At 40.4% G+C, this 19,372-nt stretch overlaps 1 protein-coding gene across 1 annotated transcript; it reads right to left on the reverse strand.

Moving 5' to 3' along the window:
• Window positions 1-1,885: 1,885 nt before the first annotated feature.
• Window positions 1,886-18,700, reverse strand: LOC133613915 (tubulin alpha chain-like). Its single transcript, XM_061971826.1, has 4 exons — window positions 18,547-18,700; window positions 5,252-5,474; window positions 3,239-3,387; window positions 1,886-3,013 (listed from the first exon to the last, which is right to left on the reverse strand). The coding sequence occupies exons 1-4, from the start codon at window positions 18,547-18,549 to the stop codon at window positions 2,039-2,041; spliced, it is 1,350 nt and encodes a 449-aa protein (XP_061827810.1). The 5' UTR covers window positions 18,550-18,700; the 3' UTR covers window positions 1,886-2,038.
• Between the last annotated feature and the right edge of the window lie 672 nt (window positions 18,701-19,372).

Genomic DNA, 19,372 nt, shown 5'->3' on the forward strand with positions numbered 1-19,372 from the left:
AGACATCTTCAACATCTCGCTGACTCAGGCTGTGGTACCATCATGTTTTAAGACGGCCACAATCATTCCAGTGCCAAAAAAAACCCACAATCTCCTCCCTCAATGATTACCGCCCCGTTGCACTCACCCCCATCATAATGAAGTGCTTGGAGAGGCTGGCCCTTGGGGGAGCCGGTGCTAAGGGAGATGGCACTGGAGGTGTTGTTGCCCACTCTCACAGATTGGGGTCTGTCTGTGAGGAAGTCAAGCAGCCAGTTGCAAAGGGGGGTACTGAATCCAAGGGGGGACAGTTTGCTCACCAAGTGCTGCGGGATGATGGTGTTGAATGCTGCGCTGAGGTCCAGGAACAACATCCGCACGTGTGTGTCGTTTCCTTCCAGATGTTCTAAGCTCAGGTGGAGTGCAGAGGAGATGGCGTCCTCTGTGGAGCGCTTAGGGCGATAAACAAACTGGTATGGGTCGAATGTGGGGGGAAGTCTGGAGACAATATATTCCTTTACCAGCCTCTCCAAGCACTTCATTATGATGGGGGTGAGTGCAACAGGGCGGTAATCATTGAGGGAGGAGATTGTGGGGTTTTTTTGGCACTGGAATGAATGTGGCCGTCTTAAAACATGATGGTACCACAGCCTGGGTCAGCGAGATGTTGAAGATGTCTGTGAGAACCCCAGCCAGCTGGTCTGCACATCCCTTAAGCACCTTGCCCGGAATGTCATTAGGTCCCGGTGCTTTCCGGGGGTTCACTCTCCTCAGGGTTTTCCGGACATCCGCTATATCCAGGTTGAGCGGCTGCTCATCAGGGTTAGGGATGGATTTTCTCGCTGGAGTGGTGTTAAGTGCCTCAAACCTTGCAAAGTAGTTGTTAAGGTCATCTAGGAAGCTGATACTGTTGTCACAGGTACAGGGGGGCAGCTTTATAGTCCGTGATGACCTGTATGCCCTGCCACATTCGTCTAGTGTTTGTAGGGTTCTCCAAGAAGTCCTGCACTTTCTGACTGTGAGCACGCTTGGCAACCTTAATGGCACGGTTCAGGTTAGCTCTGGCTGATTTTAATGCCACCATGTCACCAGACTTGAAAGCCTTGTTCCGAGCCTTCAGCACTGCACGTACCTCACTGTTCATCCAGGGTTTCTCGTTGGCCCGTGTGGGGATGTTCTTGATCACACTGACATCCTCCATGCACGTCTGAATGTATGCGGACACAGACTCTGCATACTCCTCCACACATGTGTGGTGATTTTCGGTGGCGGCTGCTTTGAACATGTCCCAGTCTGTGGTTTGGAAGCAGTCTTGTAATGCTGACATTGCTCCCTCTGGCCAGGTCCTCACCTGATTCACTGTAGCTTGCTTCCTGATCAGCAGGGGCTTGTATGCAGGAATTAGTATCACAGATATACTGTATCACAGTATATAGCTCTCTCTAAAGTTTTAAACAGTACCATGATTCAAAGTAGCCTTGTATATAGCTCTCTCTACATTTTTAAACAGTACTAGGATTCAAAGTAGCCTTGTATATAGCTGTCTCTAAATACTGCCCAAAGTCTCTTCACCGATTTTAGGTGTCCAGGTGCAATCTGGTAAATCCGCTAAACAGAACTCTGACTTGAACTATTTATGCATTTAACTGCTTTTAAATACAATCTGCACTTCAATCAATCAATCAATCAATGTTTATTTATATAGCCCTAAATCACAAGTGTCTCAAAGGGCTGCACAAGCCACAACGACATCCTCGGTACAAAGCCCACATAGTCCAAAGTATAGTATATTCACTACCTGTGTGATGTCATGAAGGTTGTAGATCATAATTATATATTTTTCCCTCTTTAACGCTTTGTGGTACACACACAATCCATCCAAAATATTGACAAACAACAAAAAAGGTGCATTCTGAAAGATTTAATAGGTCACAGCAAAATTCAAACCGTTTGAAAATGATGATCCAAGGCCAATATTGACGACTGCTGTCATCATAACACAAATCATATCGATTGAACGCAGATATTTTGCCCCTGAGAGTGAAGGATAGCCAGATGTTTAATATTCTTCTCCGTCCTCCTCTTCTTCAAAGGAGTCGATCCCAACTTCTTCATAATCCTTCTCCAGGGCGGCCATATCTTCCCTGGCCTCAGCGAACTCTCCCTCCTCCATTCCCTCTCCCACATACCAATGCACAAAGGCCCTCTTGGCATACATCAGGTCAAACTTGTGGTCCAAACGAGCCCAGGCCTCAGCGATGGCCGTGGTGTTGCTCAGCATGCACACCGCTCTCTGCACTTTGGCCAGATCTCCTCCAGGAACCACTGTTGGAGGCTGGTAGTTGATGCCCACCTTGAAGCCCGTGGGACACCAGTCCACAAACTGGATAGCGCGCTTGGTCTTGATGCCGGCAATGGCCACATTAACATCTTTGGGCACCACATCACCACGGTACAGCAGACAGCAGGCCATGTATTTACCATGACGAGGGTCACACTTCACCATCTGATTGGCTGGCTCAAAGCAGGCGTTGGTGATTTCAGCCACAGAGAGTTGCTCATGGTAGGCCTTCTCAGCGGAGATGACCGGGGCATATGTCGCCAGAGGGAAGTGGATACGAGGGTAGGGCACCAAGTTGGTCTGGAACTCTGTCAGGTCAACGTTCAGGGCTCCGTCAAAGCGAAGAGAGGCCGTGATAGACGACACTATCTGACTGATCAGCCGGTTGAGATTGGTGTAGGACGGACGTTCAATATCGAGGTTCCTGCGACAGATGTCATAGATGGCTTCGTTGTCAACCATGAAGGCACAGTCGGAGTGCTCCAGGGTGGTGTGAGTGGTGAGAATGGAGTTGTAAGGCTCTACGACTGCTGTTGAAACCTGGGGTGCTGGGTAGATAGCAAACTCAAGCTTGGACTTTTTACCATAATCAACAGACAGCCTTTCCATGAGGAGGGAAGTGAAGCCTGAGCCAGTGCCTCCACCAAAGGAATGGAAAACCAAGAACCCTTGGAGACCAGTGCATTGGTCAGACTGCAAATGGAGAGAGAATAAGTAGCATAAGGTTCTTGTTGATTTGTTACTGAACGATTTGCATTTCAAATTAAGTTCCTGCCAAAAGAGAAAGTCAGATTACAGGCAATGTCAGAGATGTCAAATGCTGGCATTTATGTTTCGGTTTCTTTAGCAACAAATAAGCTGTTTTTGGACAAGTCATATGATAAATGAATTAAAAAAAAACGTCCACTTAGTTTTTACCAGTTTGCGCATCCTGTCGAGGACCGAGTCAATGATCTCCCTGCCAATGGTGTAGTGTCCACGCGCATAGTTGTTGGCGGCGTCTTCTTTCCCAGAAATCAGCTGCTCGGGGTGAAAGAGCTGGCGGTATGTGCCTGTACGCACCTCATCTGGAAATGTGAGGGGCAGAAGAAACTCATGAAGAACCCAACTGTGTAAAACAAAACGTTTTGGCAAGGTTTCAAAACGTTTCAAACCATAAACATCAATTTTTTTTGTATTCAGTCACGTGACTTTTTCTGGCATGTTTACTTCCGGTGAACAAAGTGGTGGTCAACCAGACCAATATGGCTACTGTACAGCAAGGGCCCAAGATTGTATTGACAACAGCAAATACGAGCAAAAATCAACATTGGAGTAGACCCCTATACGTTATCAAAAAACGATTTGTTGAGTGATCTCAAAGATTATTTGTTGGACGAGATCCCAGACATCTCCAACTGGTCCTCCAGATATCTTTCTCCACAACAAAACAGATGGAAACGCATGGAAGCCACACCTTCGTTGTGTGTGGATGGGTCAAGGAAATTGGTGTCGAGACTCTCCCGCATAAATCGAACATCGTTTTTGCTCGGCTAAAATTGCATTGAATGATCTAACGTCAAGTCCTGGAAGGACGCGTCTGTGTAAAAAAACTGTGAGTAGCACTCGATAGCCTTGATTCACTGCCGTTTTTCCTTTTCCACAGAGATCATTGGAGACACAAACTCAGAAACAAAATACAAAACAAATAATATCAAGATAATACTTCAATGGGAAATACTGAATCTCATCTCGGATGATATCATCTCGGATGGCGATGAGTCCGCCTACAGGAGAGAGGTGGACCGGCTGGCAACCTGGTGCAGTCCCAACAACCTGGAGCTGAACGCATAGAAAACAGTGGAGATAATCTTGGACTTCAGGAAAGTCATAACCTCACCATCCCCCCTAACCCTGATTGACTCTCCCACCCCCGTCTCCATTGTGGACTCCATCCGTTTCTTGGGCACCACCATCACCCAGGACCTCAAGTGGGAGCTGACCATCAGTTCCCTCATCAAGAAGGCCCAGCAGAGGATGTACTTCCTGCGGGAGCTGAAGAAACTGAAGGTGCCGACCGAGATGCTGGTGCAGTTCTACTCAGCCATCATCGAGTCCATCTTCACCTCCTCCATCACCGTGTGGTTCCCCGGCGCCACGGTCCGGGATAAGCATCGATTGCAGCGCATGGTACGTGCTGCTGAGAAGGTGGTTGGCTGCAAGCTCCCATCCCTCCAGAACCTGTTCTCTTCCAGGACCAGGAGGCGTGTGGGTTGTATCACAGCTGACTCTTCTCACCCTGGACACAAACTATTCTCCCCTCTTACCTCAGGCAGGAGACTACAATCCATCCAGACCCACACCTCCCGCCATCTGAACAGTTTTTTTTCCCCTCGGCCATCAGGCACATGAACAATAACAAGATCTGATAGCTCAGTTACAGCTCTTTTTATGACCTATTCTGTGTTATGTGCGGTTTATGTTGCACGATTGCGCCAAGTAAAATTCCTAGTTTGTGAACCCGTTCTAAAACAATGGCAATAAAAACTCTTCTGATTCTGATTCTTCGGATTCTGAAAGTTAAAAGTATATCAAACAAACGAGCAATGAAGTGATCGCTGCAAACTGCTGAGTTCTTTGACTCTGCTTCTTTGCCATATTCCAGAGTCACTATTCTCGTTGTCGTTGATTACCTCTCGAGGAACTCTGAAGAAACTTGTATCCTTTTTGCGATTTGAACAGTTCGAACCGTCTAAAACCAGGCAGGCATTGAGGCAATGTTTTTTCAAGATAGGCACCTAGAACTTTGACAATAGACGCTTGCTTAACAAAGACTTGGAGTCTTGTGTGTATGATGAGGTGGACGTGGCAAACAATTGTGCCACCTGCTGGAGTTTGTATAATTCTGGGAACACAAAAGCTTGGATACATAACTCCTCTGATAGTACTCACCGACAACTGTGGGTTCCAGGTCTACAAAGATCGCTCTGGGGACGTACTTCCCAGCCCCGGTCTCACTGAAGAAAGTGGTGAAGGAGTCGTCGGTTCCACCTATGGATTTGGGGTTGGGCATCTGACCATCTGGCTGGATGCCATGTTCCAGACAGTAGAGCTCCCAGCAGGTGTTCCCCATCTGGACGCCGGCCTGGCCGACATGGACTGAGATGCATTCGCGCTTGAAGGCGGAGGGAAGAGAGACAGAAGGATGCAAGGTTTGTTAAAGTCCACCCTCAGAAAACAAGATCTGGATGTGAGTTCACTCCTTTTTGGAGTTGTAGTTTTGGGAGCGTCAGAGGAACCTTTTCCCTGTTTTTGGCAGAATAAGAACACCTTAGTTGGTTCTGCTAGAAGAGATACACACACCTTTCCTTATCGCTCATATTTAAGTTAAAAGGTGTCATGAAAGAGATACATTCACCTCAAGTTAACTTTCAAACTCTTGTCAGGGCGGATCAACCTAGGTGGACAAAAGCATGAGAGACGGGCAACCATTTTAAAGATTGCTCCGACCTATAGATAGCTGGGTTCTCCATCCATCCATCCATCCATTTTCAACCGCTTGTCCCTTTTGGGGTGGCGGGGGGTGCTGGAGCCTATCTCAGCTGCATTCGGGCGGAAGGCGGGGTACACCCTGGACAAGTCACCACCTCATCACAGGGCCAACACAGATAGACAGACAACATTCACACACTAGGGACCATTTAGTGTTGCCAATCAACCTATCCCCAGGTGCATGTCTTTGGAGGTGGGAGGGGCCTATCCCCAGGTGCATGTCTTTGGAGGTGGGAGGGGCCTATCCCCAGGTGCATGTCTTTGGAGGTGGGAGGAAGCCGGAGTACCCGGAGGGAACCCACATAGTCACGGGGAGAACATGCAAACTCCACACAGAAAGATCCCGAGCCCGGGATTGAACTCGGGACTACTCAAGACTTTCGTATTGTGAGGCACATGCACTAACCCCTGTTTCCACCGTGCTGCCTAGCTGGGTTTTGTCTCTCCACAATTGTTTGTACTTCCTCTTTTTCTGTAAAATTTCTTGTTAATCTTCCATTTGAGTCACTTCTCATCATGTTGGACAGTCTCAGAAGGGAAGAATCTGGAATGACTAAAAGGGTCTTAATAGTAGTGAGGGGCTATTACTGACAAGTGTGTCCATGTTCTTTAGGGGTGGGGTGGCTCGGTTGGTAGAGCCAGCAACTTGAGAGTTCCCGGGTCAATCCCCACTTACGCCATTCTAGTCACTGCCGTTGTGTCCTTGGGCAAGACACATTAGCCACCTGCTCCCAGTGCCACCCACACTGCTTGAAATGTAGCCTACATATGAAGATAATGGCTTTGACTAGTAATAGCACTTCTACTTCCGGTTGAAAAGCACAAAATGGAAGGACACTGCAGTGAGCAAACTCGTCCAGAAGATGGCACCATAGCACAGACAATAGCACACCTTTTCCGTGTCTTTGCTTGTTTAGCGTTTCTACTCGTATGGATTCTTCATTCATCACTCCAAGCAACCTTTTTAAGTTTTACAATATAACTAAAACTATTCTTACTTGCTAAAGCGTCCCATGTGTGATGTCTGTAGGAGTGTTTTCATGCATATGAAACCAAGCTACCGTCGTTAGCATCAGCTAATATGCTAACACATTTACCAGTGTCTGTGTTATTGTTATTAACTTACAATGACATTCTTTATGTATTGTTTCAGTTTATTAAATTCACCAAAACGTCACCGTGGCGTTCCATGATGATGACTGACGTTTTGTTTGATCAGCCGTTTTACTGCAGTGTTACAGACACCGTTTGGAAACAATGAAGGTAAGTAAATAAACATTTACAGAATATTTCAGTGTAAATAAGTCATTCCACAACGTTTATATCTGCGGTTTATAGTCCAGTGTGACTAATATATGGAAACATATGTTTTTCCCCTTAAACTTTAGTGGGTGTGGCTTATATACCGGCGCTCTCTACAGTCTGGAAAATACAGCGAATGACACGGCAGCTAATATTAGCGAGTGTGAGCCGCTCTCAGACAGCAGGTTTGTGTTGACTGTGGTTTAACGGACAAAGGCCACACCCGCTTGACATACCCGTGTAGACACACAACACACCCACACTTCCTGTAGCAAGATAGTCATCACCTCGCTGGACTGGATCAGCAGGTGGAGGAACAATTACAACCTTTGCCGCTAAGCAAAATATGTGAAGATTTTTGCATGAAGGGCTGGGAGGTTTAGAAGCGGTGTAGTTCCTATGGGAAGTTTAGAAGCGCTGTAGTTCCTTTGGGAAGTTTAGAAGCGGTGTATTTCCTATGGGAAGTTTAGAAGCGGTGTATTTCCTATGGGAAGTTTAGAAGCGGTGTAGTTCCTATGGGAAGTTTAGGAGCGGTGTAGTTCCTATGGTAAGTTTAGAAGAGGTGTAGTTCCTATGGTAAGTTTAGAAGCGGTGTAGTTCCTATGGGAAGTTTACAAGAGGTGTAGTTCCTATGGTAAGTTTAGAAGCGGTGTAGTTCCTATGGTAAGTTTAGATGCGGTGTAGTTCCTATGGGAAGTTTAGAAGCGGTGTAGTTCCTATGGGAAGTTTAGAAGCGGTCCAGTTCCTATGGGAAGTTTAGGAGCGGTGTAGTTCCTATGGTAAGTTTAGAAGAGGTATAGTTCCTATGGTAAGTTTAGAAGCGGTGTAGTTCCTATGGTAAGTTTAGAAGCGGTGTAGTTCCTATGGTAAGTTTAGATGCGGTGCAGTTCCTATGGGAAGTTTAGAAGCGGTGTAGTTCCTATAGGAAGTTTAGAAGCGGTGTAGTTCCTATGGGAAGTTTAGAAGAGGTGTAGTTCCTATGGGAAGTTTAGAAGCGGTGTAGTTCCTATGGGAAGTTTAGAAGCGGTGCAGTTCCTATGGGAAGTTTAGAAGCGGTGTAGTTCCTATGGGAATTTTAGGAGCGGTGTAGTTCCTATGGTAAGTTTAGAAGCGGTGTAGTTCCTATGGGAAGTTTAGAAGAGGTGTAGTTCCTATGAGAAGTTTAGAAGCGGTGTAGTTCCTATGGTAAGTTTAGAAGCGGTGTAGTTCCTATGGGAAGTTTAGGAGCGGTGTACTTCCTATGGTAAGTTTAGATGCGGTGTAGTTCCTATGGGAAGTTTAGAAGCGGTGTAGTTCCTATGGGAAGTTTAGAAGCGGTCCAGTTCCTATGGGAAGTTTAGGAGCGGTGTAGTTCCTATGGTAAGTTTAGAAGAGGTATAGTTCCTATGGTAAGTATAGAAGCGGTGTAGTTCCTATGGGAAGTTTACAAGAGGTGTAGTTCCTATGGTAAGTTTAGAAGCGGTGTAGTTCCTATGGTAAGTTTAGATGCGGTGTAGTTCCTATGGGAAGTTTAGAAGCGGTGTAGTTCCTATGGGAAGTTTAGAAGAGGTGTAGTTCCTATGAGGAGTTTAGAAGCGGTGTAGTTCCTATGGGAAGTTTAGAAGCGGTGTAGTTCCTATGGGAATTTTAGGAGCGGTGTAGTTCCTATGGTAAGTTTAGAAGAGCTGTAGTTCCTATGGTAAGTTTAGAAGTGGTGTAGTTCCTATGGGAAGTTTACAAGAGGTGTAGTTTCTATGGTAAGTTTAGAAGCGGTGTAGTTCCTATGGTAAGTTTAGATGCGGTGTAGTTCCTATGGGAAGTTTAGAAGCGGTGTAGTTCCTATGGGAAGTTTAGAAGCGGTCCAGTTCCTATGGGAAGTTTAGGAGCGGTGTAGTTCTTATGGTAAGTTTGGAAGAGGTATAGTTCCTATGGTAAGTTTAGAAGCGGTGTAGTTCCTATGGGAAGTTTACAAGAGGTGTAGTTCCTATGGTAAGTTTAGAAGCAGTGTAGTTCCTATGGTAAGTTTAGATGCGGTGTAGTTCCTATGGGAAGTTTAGAAGCGGTGTAGTTCCTATGGGAAGTTTAGAAGCGGTGTAGTTCCTATGGGAAGTTTAGAAGAGTTGTAGTTCCTATGGGAAGTTTAGAAGCGGTCTAGTTCCTATGGGAAGTTTAGGAGCGGTGTAGTTCCTATGGTAAGTTTAGAAGAGGTGTAGTTCCTATGGTAAGTTTAGAAGCGGTGTAGTTCCTATGGTAAGTTTAGATGCGGTGTAGTTCCTATGGGAAGTTTAGAAGCGGTGTAGTTCCTATGGGAAGTTTAGAAGCGGTGTAGTTCCTATGGGAAGTTTAGAAGAGTTGTAGTTCCTATGGGAAGTTTAGAAGCGGTCTAGTTCCTATGGGAAGTTTAGGAGCGGTGTAGTTCCTATGGTAAGTTTAGAAGAGGTGTAGTTCCTATTGTAAGTTTAGAAGCGGTGTAGTTTTAGAAGCGGTGTAGTTCCTATGGGAAGTTTAGAAGCGGTGTAGTTCCTATGGGAAGTTTAGAAGCGGTGCAGATCCTATGGGAAGTTTAGAAGCGGTGTAGTTCCTATGGGAAGTTTAGAAGCGGTCCAGTTCCTATGGGAAGTTTAGATGCGGTGTAGTTCCTATGGGAAGTTTAGAAGCGGTGTAGTTCCTATGGGAAGTTTAGAAGCGGTGTAGTTCCTATGGGAAGTTTAGAAGAGTTGTAGTTCCTATGGGAAGTTTAGAAGCGGTCTAGTTCCTATGGTAAGTTTAGAAGCGGTGTAGTTCCTATGGTAAGTTTAGATGCGGTGTAGTTCCTATGGGAAGTTTAGAAGCGGTGTAGTTCCTATGGGAAGTTTAGAAGAGTTGTAGTTCCTATGGGAAGTTTAGAAGCGGTCTAGTTCCTATGGGAAGTTTAGGAGCGGTGTAGTTCCTATGGTAAGTTTAGAAGAGGTGTAGTTCCTATGGTAAGTTTAGAAGCGGTGTAGTTCCTATGGGAAGTTTACAAGAGGTGTAGTTCCTATGGTAAGTTTAGAAGCGGTGTAGTTCCTATGGTAAGTTTAGAAGTGGTGTAGTTCCTATGGGAAGTTTAGAAGCGGTGTAGTTCCTATGGGAAGTTTAGAAGCGGTGCAGTTCCTATGGGAAGTTTAGAAGCGGTGTAGTTCCTATGGTAAGTTTAGAAGCGGTGTAGTTTCTATGGTAAGTTTAGAAGAGGTGTAGTTCCTATGGGAAGTTTAGAAGCGGTGTAGTTCCTATGGTAAGTTTAGAAGAGGTGTAGTTGCTATGGGAAGTTTAGAAGCGGTGTAGTTCCTATGGTAAGTTTAGAAGCGGTGTAGTTTCTATGGTAAGTTTAGAAGAGGTGTAGTTCCTATGGGAAGTTTAGAAGCGGTGTAGTTCCTATGGGAAGTTTAGAAGCGGTGTAGTTCCTATGGTAAGTTTAGAAGCGGTGTAGTTCCTATGGGAAGTTTAGAAGCGGTGTAGTTCCTATGGTAAGTTTAGATGCGGTGTAGTTCCTATGGGAAGTTTAGAAGCGGTGTAGTTCCTATGGGAAGTTTAGAAGCGGTGTAGTTCCTATGGAAAGTTTAGAAGCGGTGTAGTTCCTTTGGTAAGTTTAGAAGCGGTGTTGTTCCTATGGTAAGTTTAGAAGCGGTATAGTTCCTATGGGAAGTTTAGAAGCGGTGTAGTTCCTATGGTAAGTTTAGAAGAGGTGTAGTTCCTATGGTAAGTTTAGAAGCGGTGTAGTTCCTATGGGAAGTTTACAAGAGGTGTAGTTCCTATGGTAAGTTTAGAAGCGGTGTAGTTCCTATGGTAAGTTTAGAAGCGGTGTAGTTCCTATGGGAAGTTTAGAAGCGGTGTAGTTCCTATGGGAAGTTTAGAAGCGGTGCAGTTCCTATGGGAAGTTTAGAAGCGGTGTAGTTCCTATGGGAAGTTTAGAAGCGGTGTAGTTCCTATGGGAAGTTTAGAAGCGGTGTAGTTCCTATGGTAAGTTTAGAAGCGGTGTAGTTCCTATGGTAAGTTTAGAAGCGGTGTAGTTTCTATGGTAAGTTTAGAAGAGGTGTAGTTCCTATGGGAAGTTTAGAAGCGGTGTAGTTCCTATGGGAAGTTTAGAAGCGGTGTAGTTCCTATGGTAAGTTTAGAAGCGGTGTAGTTCCTATGGTAAGTTTAGAAGCGGTGTAGTTTCTATGGTAAGTTTAGAAGAGGTGTAGTTCCTATGGGAAGTTTAGAAGCGGTGTAGTTCCTATGGGAAGTTTAGAAGCGGTGCAGTTCCTATGGGAAGTTTAGAAGCGGTGTAGTTCCTATGGGAAGTTTAGAAGCGGTGTAGTTCCTATGGTAAGTTTAGAAGCGGTGTAGTTCCTATGGTAAGTTTAGAAGCGGTGTAGTTTCTATGGTAAGTTTAGAAGAGGTGTAGTTCCTATGGTAAGTTTAGAAGCGGTGTAGTTCCTATGGGAAGTTTAGAAGAGGTGTAGTTCCTATGGTAAGTTTAGAAGCGGTGTAGTTCCTATGGGAAGTTTAGAAGCGGTGTAGTTCCTATGGTATGTTTAGAAGAGGTGTAGTTCCTATGGTAAGTTTAGAAGCGGTGTAGTTCCTATGGTAAGTTTAGAAGCGGTGTAGTTCCTATGGGAAGTTTAGAAGCGGTGTAGTTCCTATGGTATGTTTAGAAGCGGTGTAGTTCCTATGGTAAGTTTAGAAGCGGTGTAGTTCCTATGGGAAGTTTAGAAGCGGTGTAGTTCCTATGGTAAGTTTAGAAGCGGTGTAGTTCCTATGGTAAGTTTAGAAGCGGTGTAGTTCCTATGGGAAGTTTAGAAGCGGTGTAGTTCCTATGGTAAGTTTAGAAGCGGTGTAGTTCCTATGGGAAGTTTAGAAGCGGTGTAGTTCCTATGGTATGTAACACGTGGCAGCCATTAAAGAACCAAATACACATCCTTCCTTAGTGGACTATAATCCTGACTTCTTTGTGGGTACAATATGAACACAAGAAATATTTCCGATGAAGTTTGAGACATTGATGATAATTACATTTTTTATTACTTTCCATTCTATTTCCTGTCCAGTGCTGTTCCACTTCCTGTTTGCCTGACCTGTCCTTTGTTCTTCCTCGTACCCCAAAGTGCTTCCCTGCTTGTTATGGTGCACTTCCCTGCTGCACTACTTTTGTGTTTTCTCCGATAAAAGAGTATTTCACCCGCACTTTGCCTATTCTCTCTGCATCCTGGGGTCCGGACCAACAATGCCAACACCAGACCGGAACAATTCAGCCAAATTGACATTTAATTTTCTTCTTTTACTTGGAATTGTTTGATTTTTTTATGTACATTGAAATGTGTTATTATAGGCTAGCTTTTTTATTTTCTTATTCATAAAGACTTTTAATCCCATTATTTTACCGTCTTTCACAAATAATTCTGGTCATTTTTTGCAGTGCAAGAGAGCAAAAATACCCAAAAGAATACTGTCAGTTAAAATAACATTTAACCTCTCACATATTTACTCTATATCAGCCATTATCCATCTAGTGGTATAACCAAGAATCACTTAATTAAATATTCAAACACAGTGTTACCGTTCAAACTGTATGTAATGTTACACTGGCAAAAATAATAAGTATACACGTTACAGAAAACATCTGTCTTGTTTTTAATGACTACTTTGGTCTACTACACTACTGTATTTAATGGTGTCATTATGGTGGTACTTAATGAATACTTAGGTCTACTACACTACTGTATTTAATGTTGTCATTATGGTGGGACTTAATGAATACTTAGGTCTACTACACTACTGTATTTAATGTTGTCATTATGGTGGTACTTAATGAATACTTAGGTCTACTACACTACTGTATTTTAATGTTGTCATTATGGTGGTACTTAATGAATACTTAGGTCTACTACACTACTGTATGTAATGTTGTCATTATGGTGGTACTTAATGAATACTTAGGTCTACTACACTACTGTATTTAATGTTGTCATTATGGTGGTACTTAATGAATACTTAGGTCTACTACACTACTGTATTTAATGTTGTCATTATGGTGGTACTTAATGAATACTTAGGTCTACTACACTACTGTATTTAATGTTGTCATTATGGTGGTACTTAATGAATACTTAGGTCTACTACACTACTGTATTTAATGTTGTCATTATGGTGGTACTTAATGAATACTTAGGTCTACTACACTACTGTATTTAATGTTGTCATTATGGTGGTACTTAATGAATACTTAGGTCTACTACACTACTGTATTTAATGTTGTCATTATGGTGGTACTTAATGAATACTTAGGTCTACTACACTACTGTATTTAATGATGTCATTATGGTGGTACTTAATGAATACTTAGGTCTACTACACTACTGTATTTAATGTTGTCATTATGGTGGTACTTAATGAATACTTAGGCTTACTACACTACTGTATTTAATGTTGTCATTATGGTGGTACTTAATGAATACTTAGGTCTACTACACTACTGTATTTAATGTTGTCATTATGGTGGTACTTAATGAATACTTAGGTCTACTACACTACTGTATTTAATGTTGTCATTATGGTGGTACTTAATGAATACTTAGGTCTACTACACTACTGTATTTAATGTTGTCATTATGGTGGTACTTAATGAATACTTAGGTCTACTACACTACTGTATTTAATGTTGTCATTATGGTGGTACTTAATGAATACTTAGGTCTACTACACTACTGTATTTAATGTTGTCATTATGGTGGTACTTAATGAATACTTAGGTCTACTACACTACTGTATTTAATGTTGTCATTATGGTGGTACTTAATGAATACTTAGGTCTACTACACTACTGTATTTAATGTTGTCATTATGGTGGTACTTAATGAATACTTAGGTCTACTACACTACTGTATTTAATGTTGTCATTATGGTGGTACTTAATGAATACTTAGGTCTACTACACTACTGTATTTAATGTTGTCATTATGGTGGTACTTAATGAATACTTAGGCTTACTACACTACTGTATTTAATGTTGTCATTATGGTGGTACTTAATGAATACTTAGGTCTACTACACTACTGTATTTAATGTTGTCATTATGGTGGTACTTAATGAATACTTAGGTCTACTACACTACTGTATTTAATGTTGTCATTATGGTGGTACTTAATGAATACTTAGGTCTACTACACTACTGTATTTAATGTTGTCATTATGGTGGTACTTAATGAATACTTAGGTCTACTACACTACTGTATTTAATGTTGTCATTATGGTGGTACTTAATGAATACTTAGGTCTACTACACTACTGTATTTAATGTTGTCATTATGGTGGTACTTAATGAATACTTAGGTCTACTACACTACTGTATTTAATGTTGTCATTATGGTGGTACTTAATGAATACTTAGGTCTACTACACTACTGTATTTAATGGTGTCATTATGGTGGTACTTAATGAATATCGGTATATAAGCATATAGTGTATAAATCCAGGCTATTATATTCCCTCACAGAAAGTACATGGTGTATATGATGGTAAATATTGACTCATGTTGAAAGTGTTTCATGGCTCTTTAAATCCATGTTGATCTAAAAGGAGAACAGGCAAGTGTCATGTGACCATGGTGTCAGTGAGCAGGCATGCAGGTCATTACAGAGCAGCTATTTAGGGTGCTGCTGCTCAGATGACAGCCAGTAGCAATGTGGGCTCTGCTGCTGTAAACACTGACAGGAGCCCCAGGAAAAGTCCCGTTTCATTTAAAGGGGACTGCACCTTAGTATATATGTCATGTAGTAACATTCATAATAACATGTAATATATACATGATGTAAGTATATATGTAGTATCTAGTAACATTCATAATAACATGTAATACATACATGTTGTAAGTATATATGTCATGTAGTAACATTCATAATAACATGTAATAAATACATGACGTAAGTATATATGTCATGTAGTAACATTCATAATAACATGTAATATATACATGATGTAAGTATATATGTCATGTAGTAACATTCATAATAACATGTAATATATACATGATGTAAGTATATATGTCATGTAGTAACATTCATAATAACATGTAATATATACATGATGTAAGTATATATGTCATGTAGTAACATTCATAATAACATGTAATATATACATGATGTAAGTATATATGTCATGTAGTAACATTCATAATAACATGTAATATATACATGATGTAAGTATATATGTCATGTAGTAACATTCATAATAACATGTAATATATACATGATGTAAGTATATATGTCATGTAGTAACATTCATAATAACATGTAATATATACATGATGTAAGTATATATGTCATGTAGTAACATTCATAATAACATGTAATATATACATGATGTAAGTATATATGTAGTATCTAGTAACATTCATAATAACATGTAATATATACATGATGTAAGTATATATGTCATGTAGAAATATTCATAATAACATGTAATATATACATGATGTAAGTATATATGTCATGTAGTAACATTCATAATAACATGTAATAAATACATGATGTAAGTATATATGTCATGTAGTAACATTCATAATAACATGTAATATATACATGATGTAAGTATATATGTCATGTAGTAACATTCATAATAACATGTAATATATACATGATGTAAGTATATATGTCATGTAGTAACATTCATAATAACATGTAATATATACATGATGTAAGTATATATGTAGTATCTAGTAACATTCATAATAACATGTAATACATACATGTTGTAAGTATATATGTCATGTAGTAACATTCATAATAACATGTAATAAATACATGACGTAAGTATATATGTCATGTAGTAACATTCATAATAACATGTAATATATACATGATGTAAGTATATATGTCATGTAGTAACATTCATAATAACATGTAATATATACATGATGTAAGTATATATGTCATGTAGTAACATTCATAATAACATGTAATATATACATGATGTAAGTATATATGTCATGTAGTAACATTCATAATAACATGTAATATATACATGATGTAAGTATATATGTCATGTAGTAACATTCATAATAACATGTAATATATACATGATGTAAGTATATATGTCATGTAGTAACATTCATAATAACATGTAATATATACATGATGTAAGTATATATGTCATGTAGTAACATTCATAATAACATGTAATATATACATGATGTAAGTATATATGTCATGTAGTAACATTCATAATAACATGTAATATATACATGATGTAAGTATATATGTAGTATCTAGTAACATTCATAATAACATGTAATATATACATGATGTAAGTATATATGTCATGTAGAAATATTCATAATAACATGTAATATATACATGATGTAAGTATATATGTCATGTAGTAACATTCATAATAACATGTAATAAATACATGATGTAAGTATATATGTCATGTAGTAACATTCATAATAACATGTAATATATACATGATGTAAGTATATATGTCATGTAGTAACATTCATAATAACATGTAATATATACATGATGTAAGTATATATGTCATGTAGTAACATTCATAATAACATGTAATATATATGATGTAAGTATATATGTCATGTAGTAACATTCATAATAACATGTATTATATACATGATGTAAGTATATATGTCATGTAGTAACATTCATAATAACATGTAATATATACTTGATGTAAGTATATATGTCATGTAGTAACATTCATAATAACATGCAATATATACATGATGTAAGTATATATGTCATGTAGTAACATTCATAATAACATGTAATATATACATGATGTAAGTATATATGTCATGTAGTAACATTCATAATAACATGTAACATATACATGATATAAGTATATATGTCATGTAATAACATTCATAATATCATGTAATATATACATGATGTAAGTATATATGTCATGTAGTAACACTCATAATAACATGTAATATATACATGATGTAAGTATATATGTAGTATCTAGTAACATTCATAATAACATGTAATATTTACATACTTTTGACTATTACAAGCATACGACAGATGCAGCTTTAGTCAAACACTAAGCATCATGTAGCAGTATTGCTAAGTGCTAAACAAGATATACAAACATAATAAAAACAATCACTTACTGTACAATGTCTGCTCTCACTGGGATAAAGACTGATGGGATGTTTATATCTTCCACTTTACATCAACAATTCATCATCATGCTCACAAATGGTTAAAAAAAAGTGGTTTTTTTTTGTTTTTTTTGTGTTTTTCTGGCCATCTCCGGGTCTAACTTGTGGGATTATGTCCACAACCTTCTACTATCCAGGTGAGAGTCATGATTTATCATCTAGAATTAACTTTCACCAACTCAGAGACCATGCAGCAGCTCAATATGCCAATATAGCAACATAAGCGAGTTAGCTCTCTCTTTAATGTCAGCGCTAATACTTGTTGATATTCATGTCACCACATATTGTTGGTAGTTTTTTAAAGGTCTTCATGGGCGGAGAAAGTACTCCAATTAGCTCTCTTGTTAGCTACCTCTTATTGGCCGTATTTTACAACTTAGAATGCATTTAAAAAAAATAAAGAAAACATGTGTTCTTGTCTTACATAGGGATTGTATTTTTTTTTTTAAATTGCAGTTCCCCTTTAAAAACCACATTAGAGTGGAAATAAAGTGAAAGATGAGAAATACAAGTTGAAATAGTTGAAGAATATATTTATTCAGGCTGTGCTATATTCCTTTTAGGAGCAGTGCTAGCAGCTCGTGTTTGTTCTTGGCTGTGCAAACACTCACAGTCTGTTTGCACATCAGCTGTCAAAGCTACTAGACAAAGAACAATTCTACAACCAAGACTTCATGTCCAATTTTATTTGTCGTCTACCTACAAAGTGTGGGCTAAGTTCTTGTTCTTGCTCAAGGCAGAAACTAGAAAAGTCCCCAGTAGGACGACTGATCGGACTTGTTGGCACCTGCATGCTTTACAGGACACACCTACATTCCACGCCAGCCACTATTGGAGACTAACTCTTCTCAAAGCCCAGAAACTACAAGCCTTAAAAGCTCTATTTCTTTCTTTGCCGTTCACCTTGAGTGTCGGCTATGGAAAACTCCCAGCTGCCCTCCTAGCGAGACTCCTGCTGTCACAAATAGAACTTTGGCCCAGAGATTGGCAGACAAGCCGGGCTGACCTAGGTGGTCTGATACCAGCTACTACATATACTAGGTGGTCTGATACCAGCTACTACAGATACTAGGTGGTCTGATAACAGCTACTACAGATACTAGGTGGTCTGATCCCAGCTACTACAGGATTCTACGTGGTCTGATACCAGCTACTACAGATACTAGGTTGTCTGATACCAGCCGGTCTGGTGCGGGAAAATGGAAACATTGAAGAAAAGTTCTACCGTACTCACCATGGTTCCTTGGACTCGGGAGTCTTTGACTTTCTGTGTCTGCCTCTCACGGCGGTCCTCAATGTGGTCCCAGTGAGCTGAACTGCCGGATCCAGCGAGACTAGGAGCTATATTAGACCTGGAACCACTCCCACCTGGACGGACTGCTTTGCATGACCAGGATTACACACCCAGCTTGCTGAGGAAGGGAAAATGTCACCGCCAACAAGCACGGAGCTCCGATGTTCAAATTCCAGATATTCCTGGAATTTGGGGGGGGAAAACCGGCAATTGTACGACAATAAAAATGGTAGTTTAGTTGTCCCAGTTAAGAAGAATGTTTTGAAGGTGGAATGGTCAAAAAGGGTTGATAAATGTGGACTGTGAAAACTTTCCAGAAAGAGGTGAAGATAGGGCTTTGGAAAACCGTGAATTGTGAGAATTCCTGGAATTTGGAAAATGGTAGTTTGCTGGTCCAGGGTGAGTGGAGTGTGTGGATGGTAGAAGCGTTCAAATCGGTTGAGAAAAGTGGGATATGCGTCGATTGTATATTTCCCATTTATTGTCAATGGGGAGAAAATGACTGGAAATTCCGGGAATTTTGGCAAAGGGACAACATGTTTGGCGTTGTGGGTTGATGGTTGAAAGTCAGAATCGGGTCAAAAAAGGCACAACATTTTGAGAATTTGGGGCATTGTATAACTATGAATACCATCTTGCATTTGAGTGGGAATTTGCTGGAAATTTGAACAATTTTGGAGAAAAGAGAATTTATGAAAATGTAGATACTACAACAATTGTCCTCGATGATATGAACATGTTGGTGTTGGAATTTTTCAAAAATGTT

Source organism: Nerophis lumbriciformis, linkage group LG13 (genome assembly GCF_033978685.3).
Source record: "Nerophis lumbriciformis linkage group LG13, RoL_Nlum_v2.1, whole genome shotgun sequence".
Lineage (NCBI taxonomy): Eukaryota > Metazoa > Chordata > Actinopteri > Syngnathiformes > Syngnathidae > Nerophis > Nerophis lumbriciformis.

Bases quoted from the DNA above. Each gene is read 5' to 3' on its own strand.
- LOC133613915 (XM_061971826.1), bottom strand. The intron at 3,388-5,251 runs GTGAGTACTATC...TCACATTTCCAG, and splicing joins CCTGGAACCCACAGTTGTCG to ATGAGGTGCGTACAGGCACA. The intron at 3,014-3,238 runs GTAAAAACTAAG...CTCCATTTGCAG, and splicing joins TCGACAGGATGCGCAAACTG to TCTGACCAATGCACTGGTCT.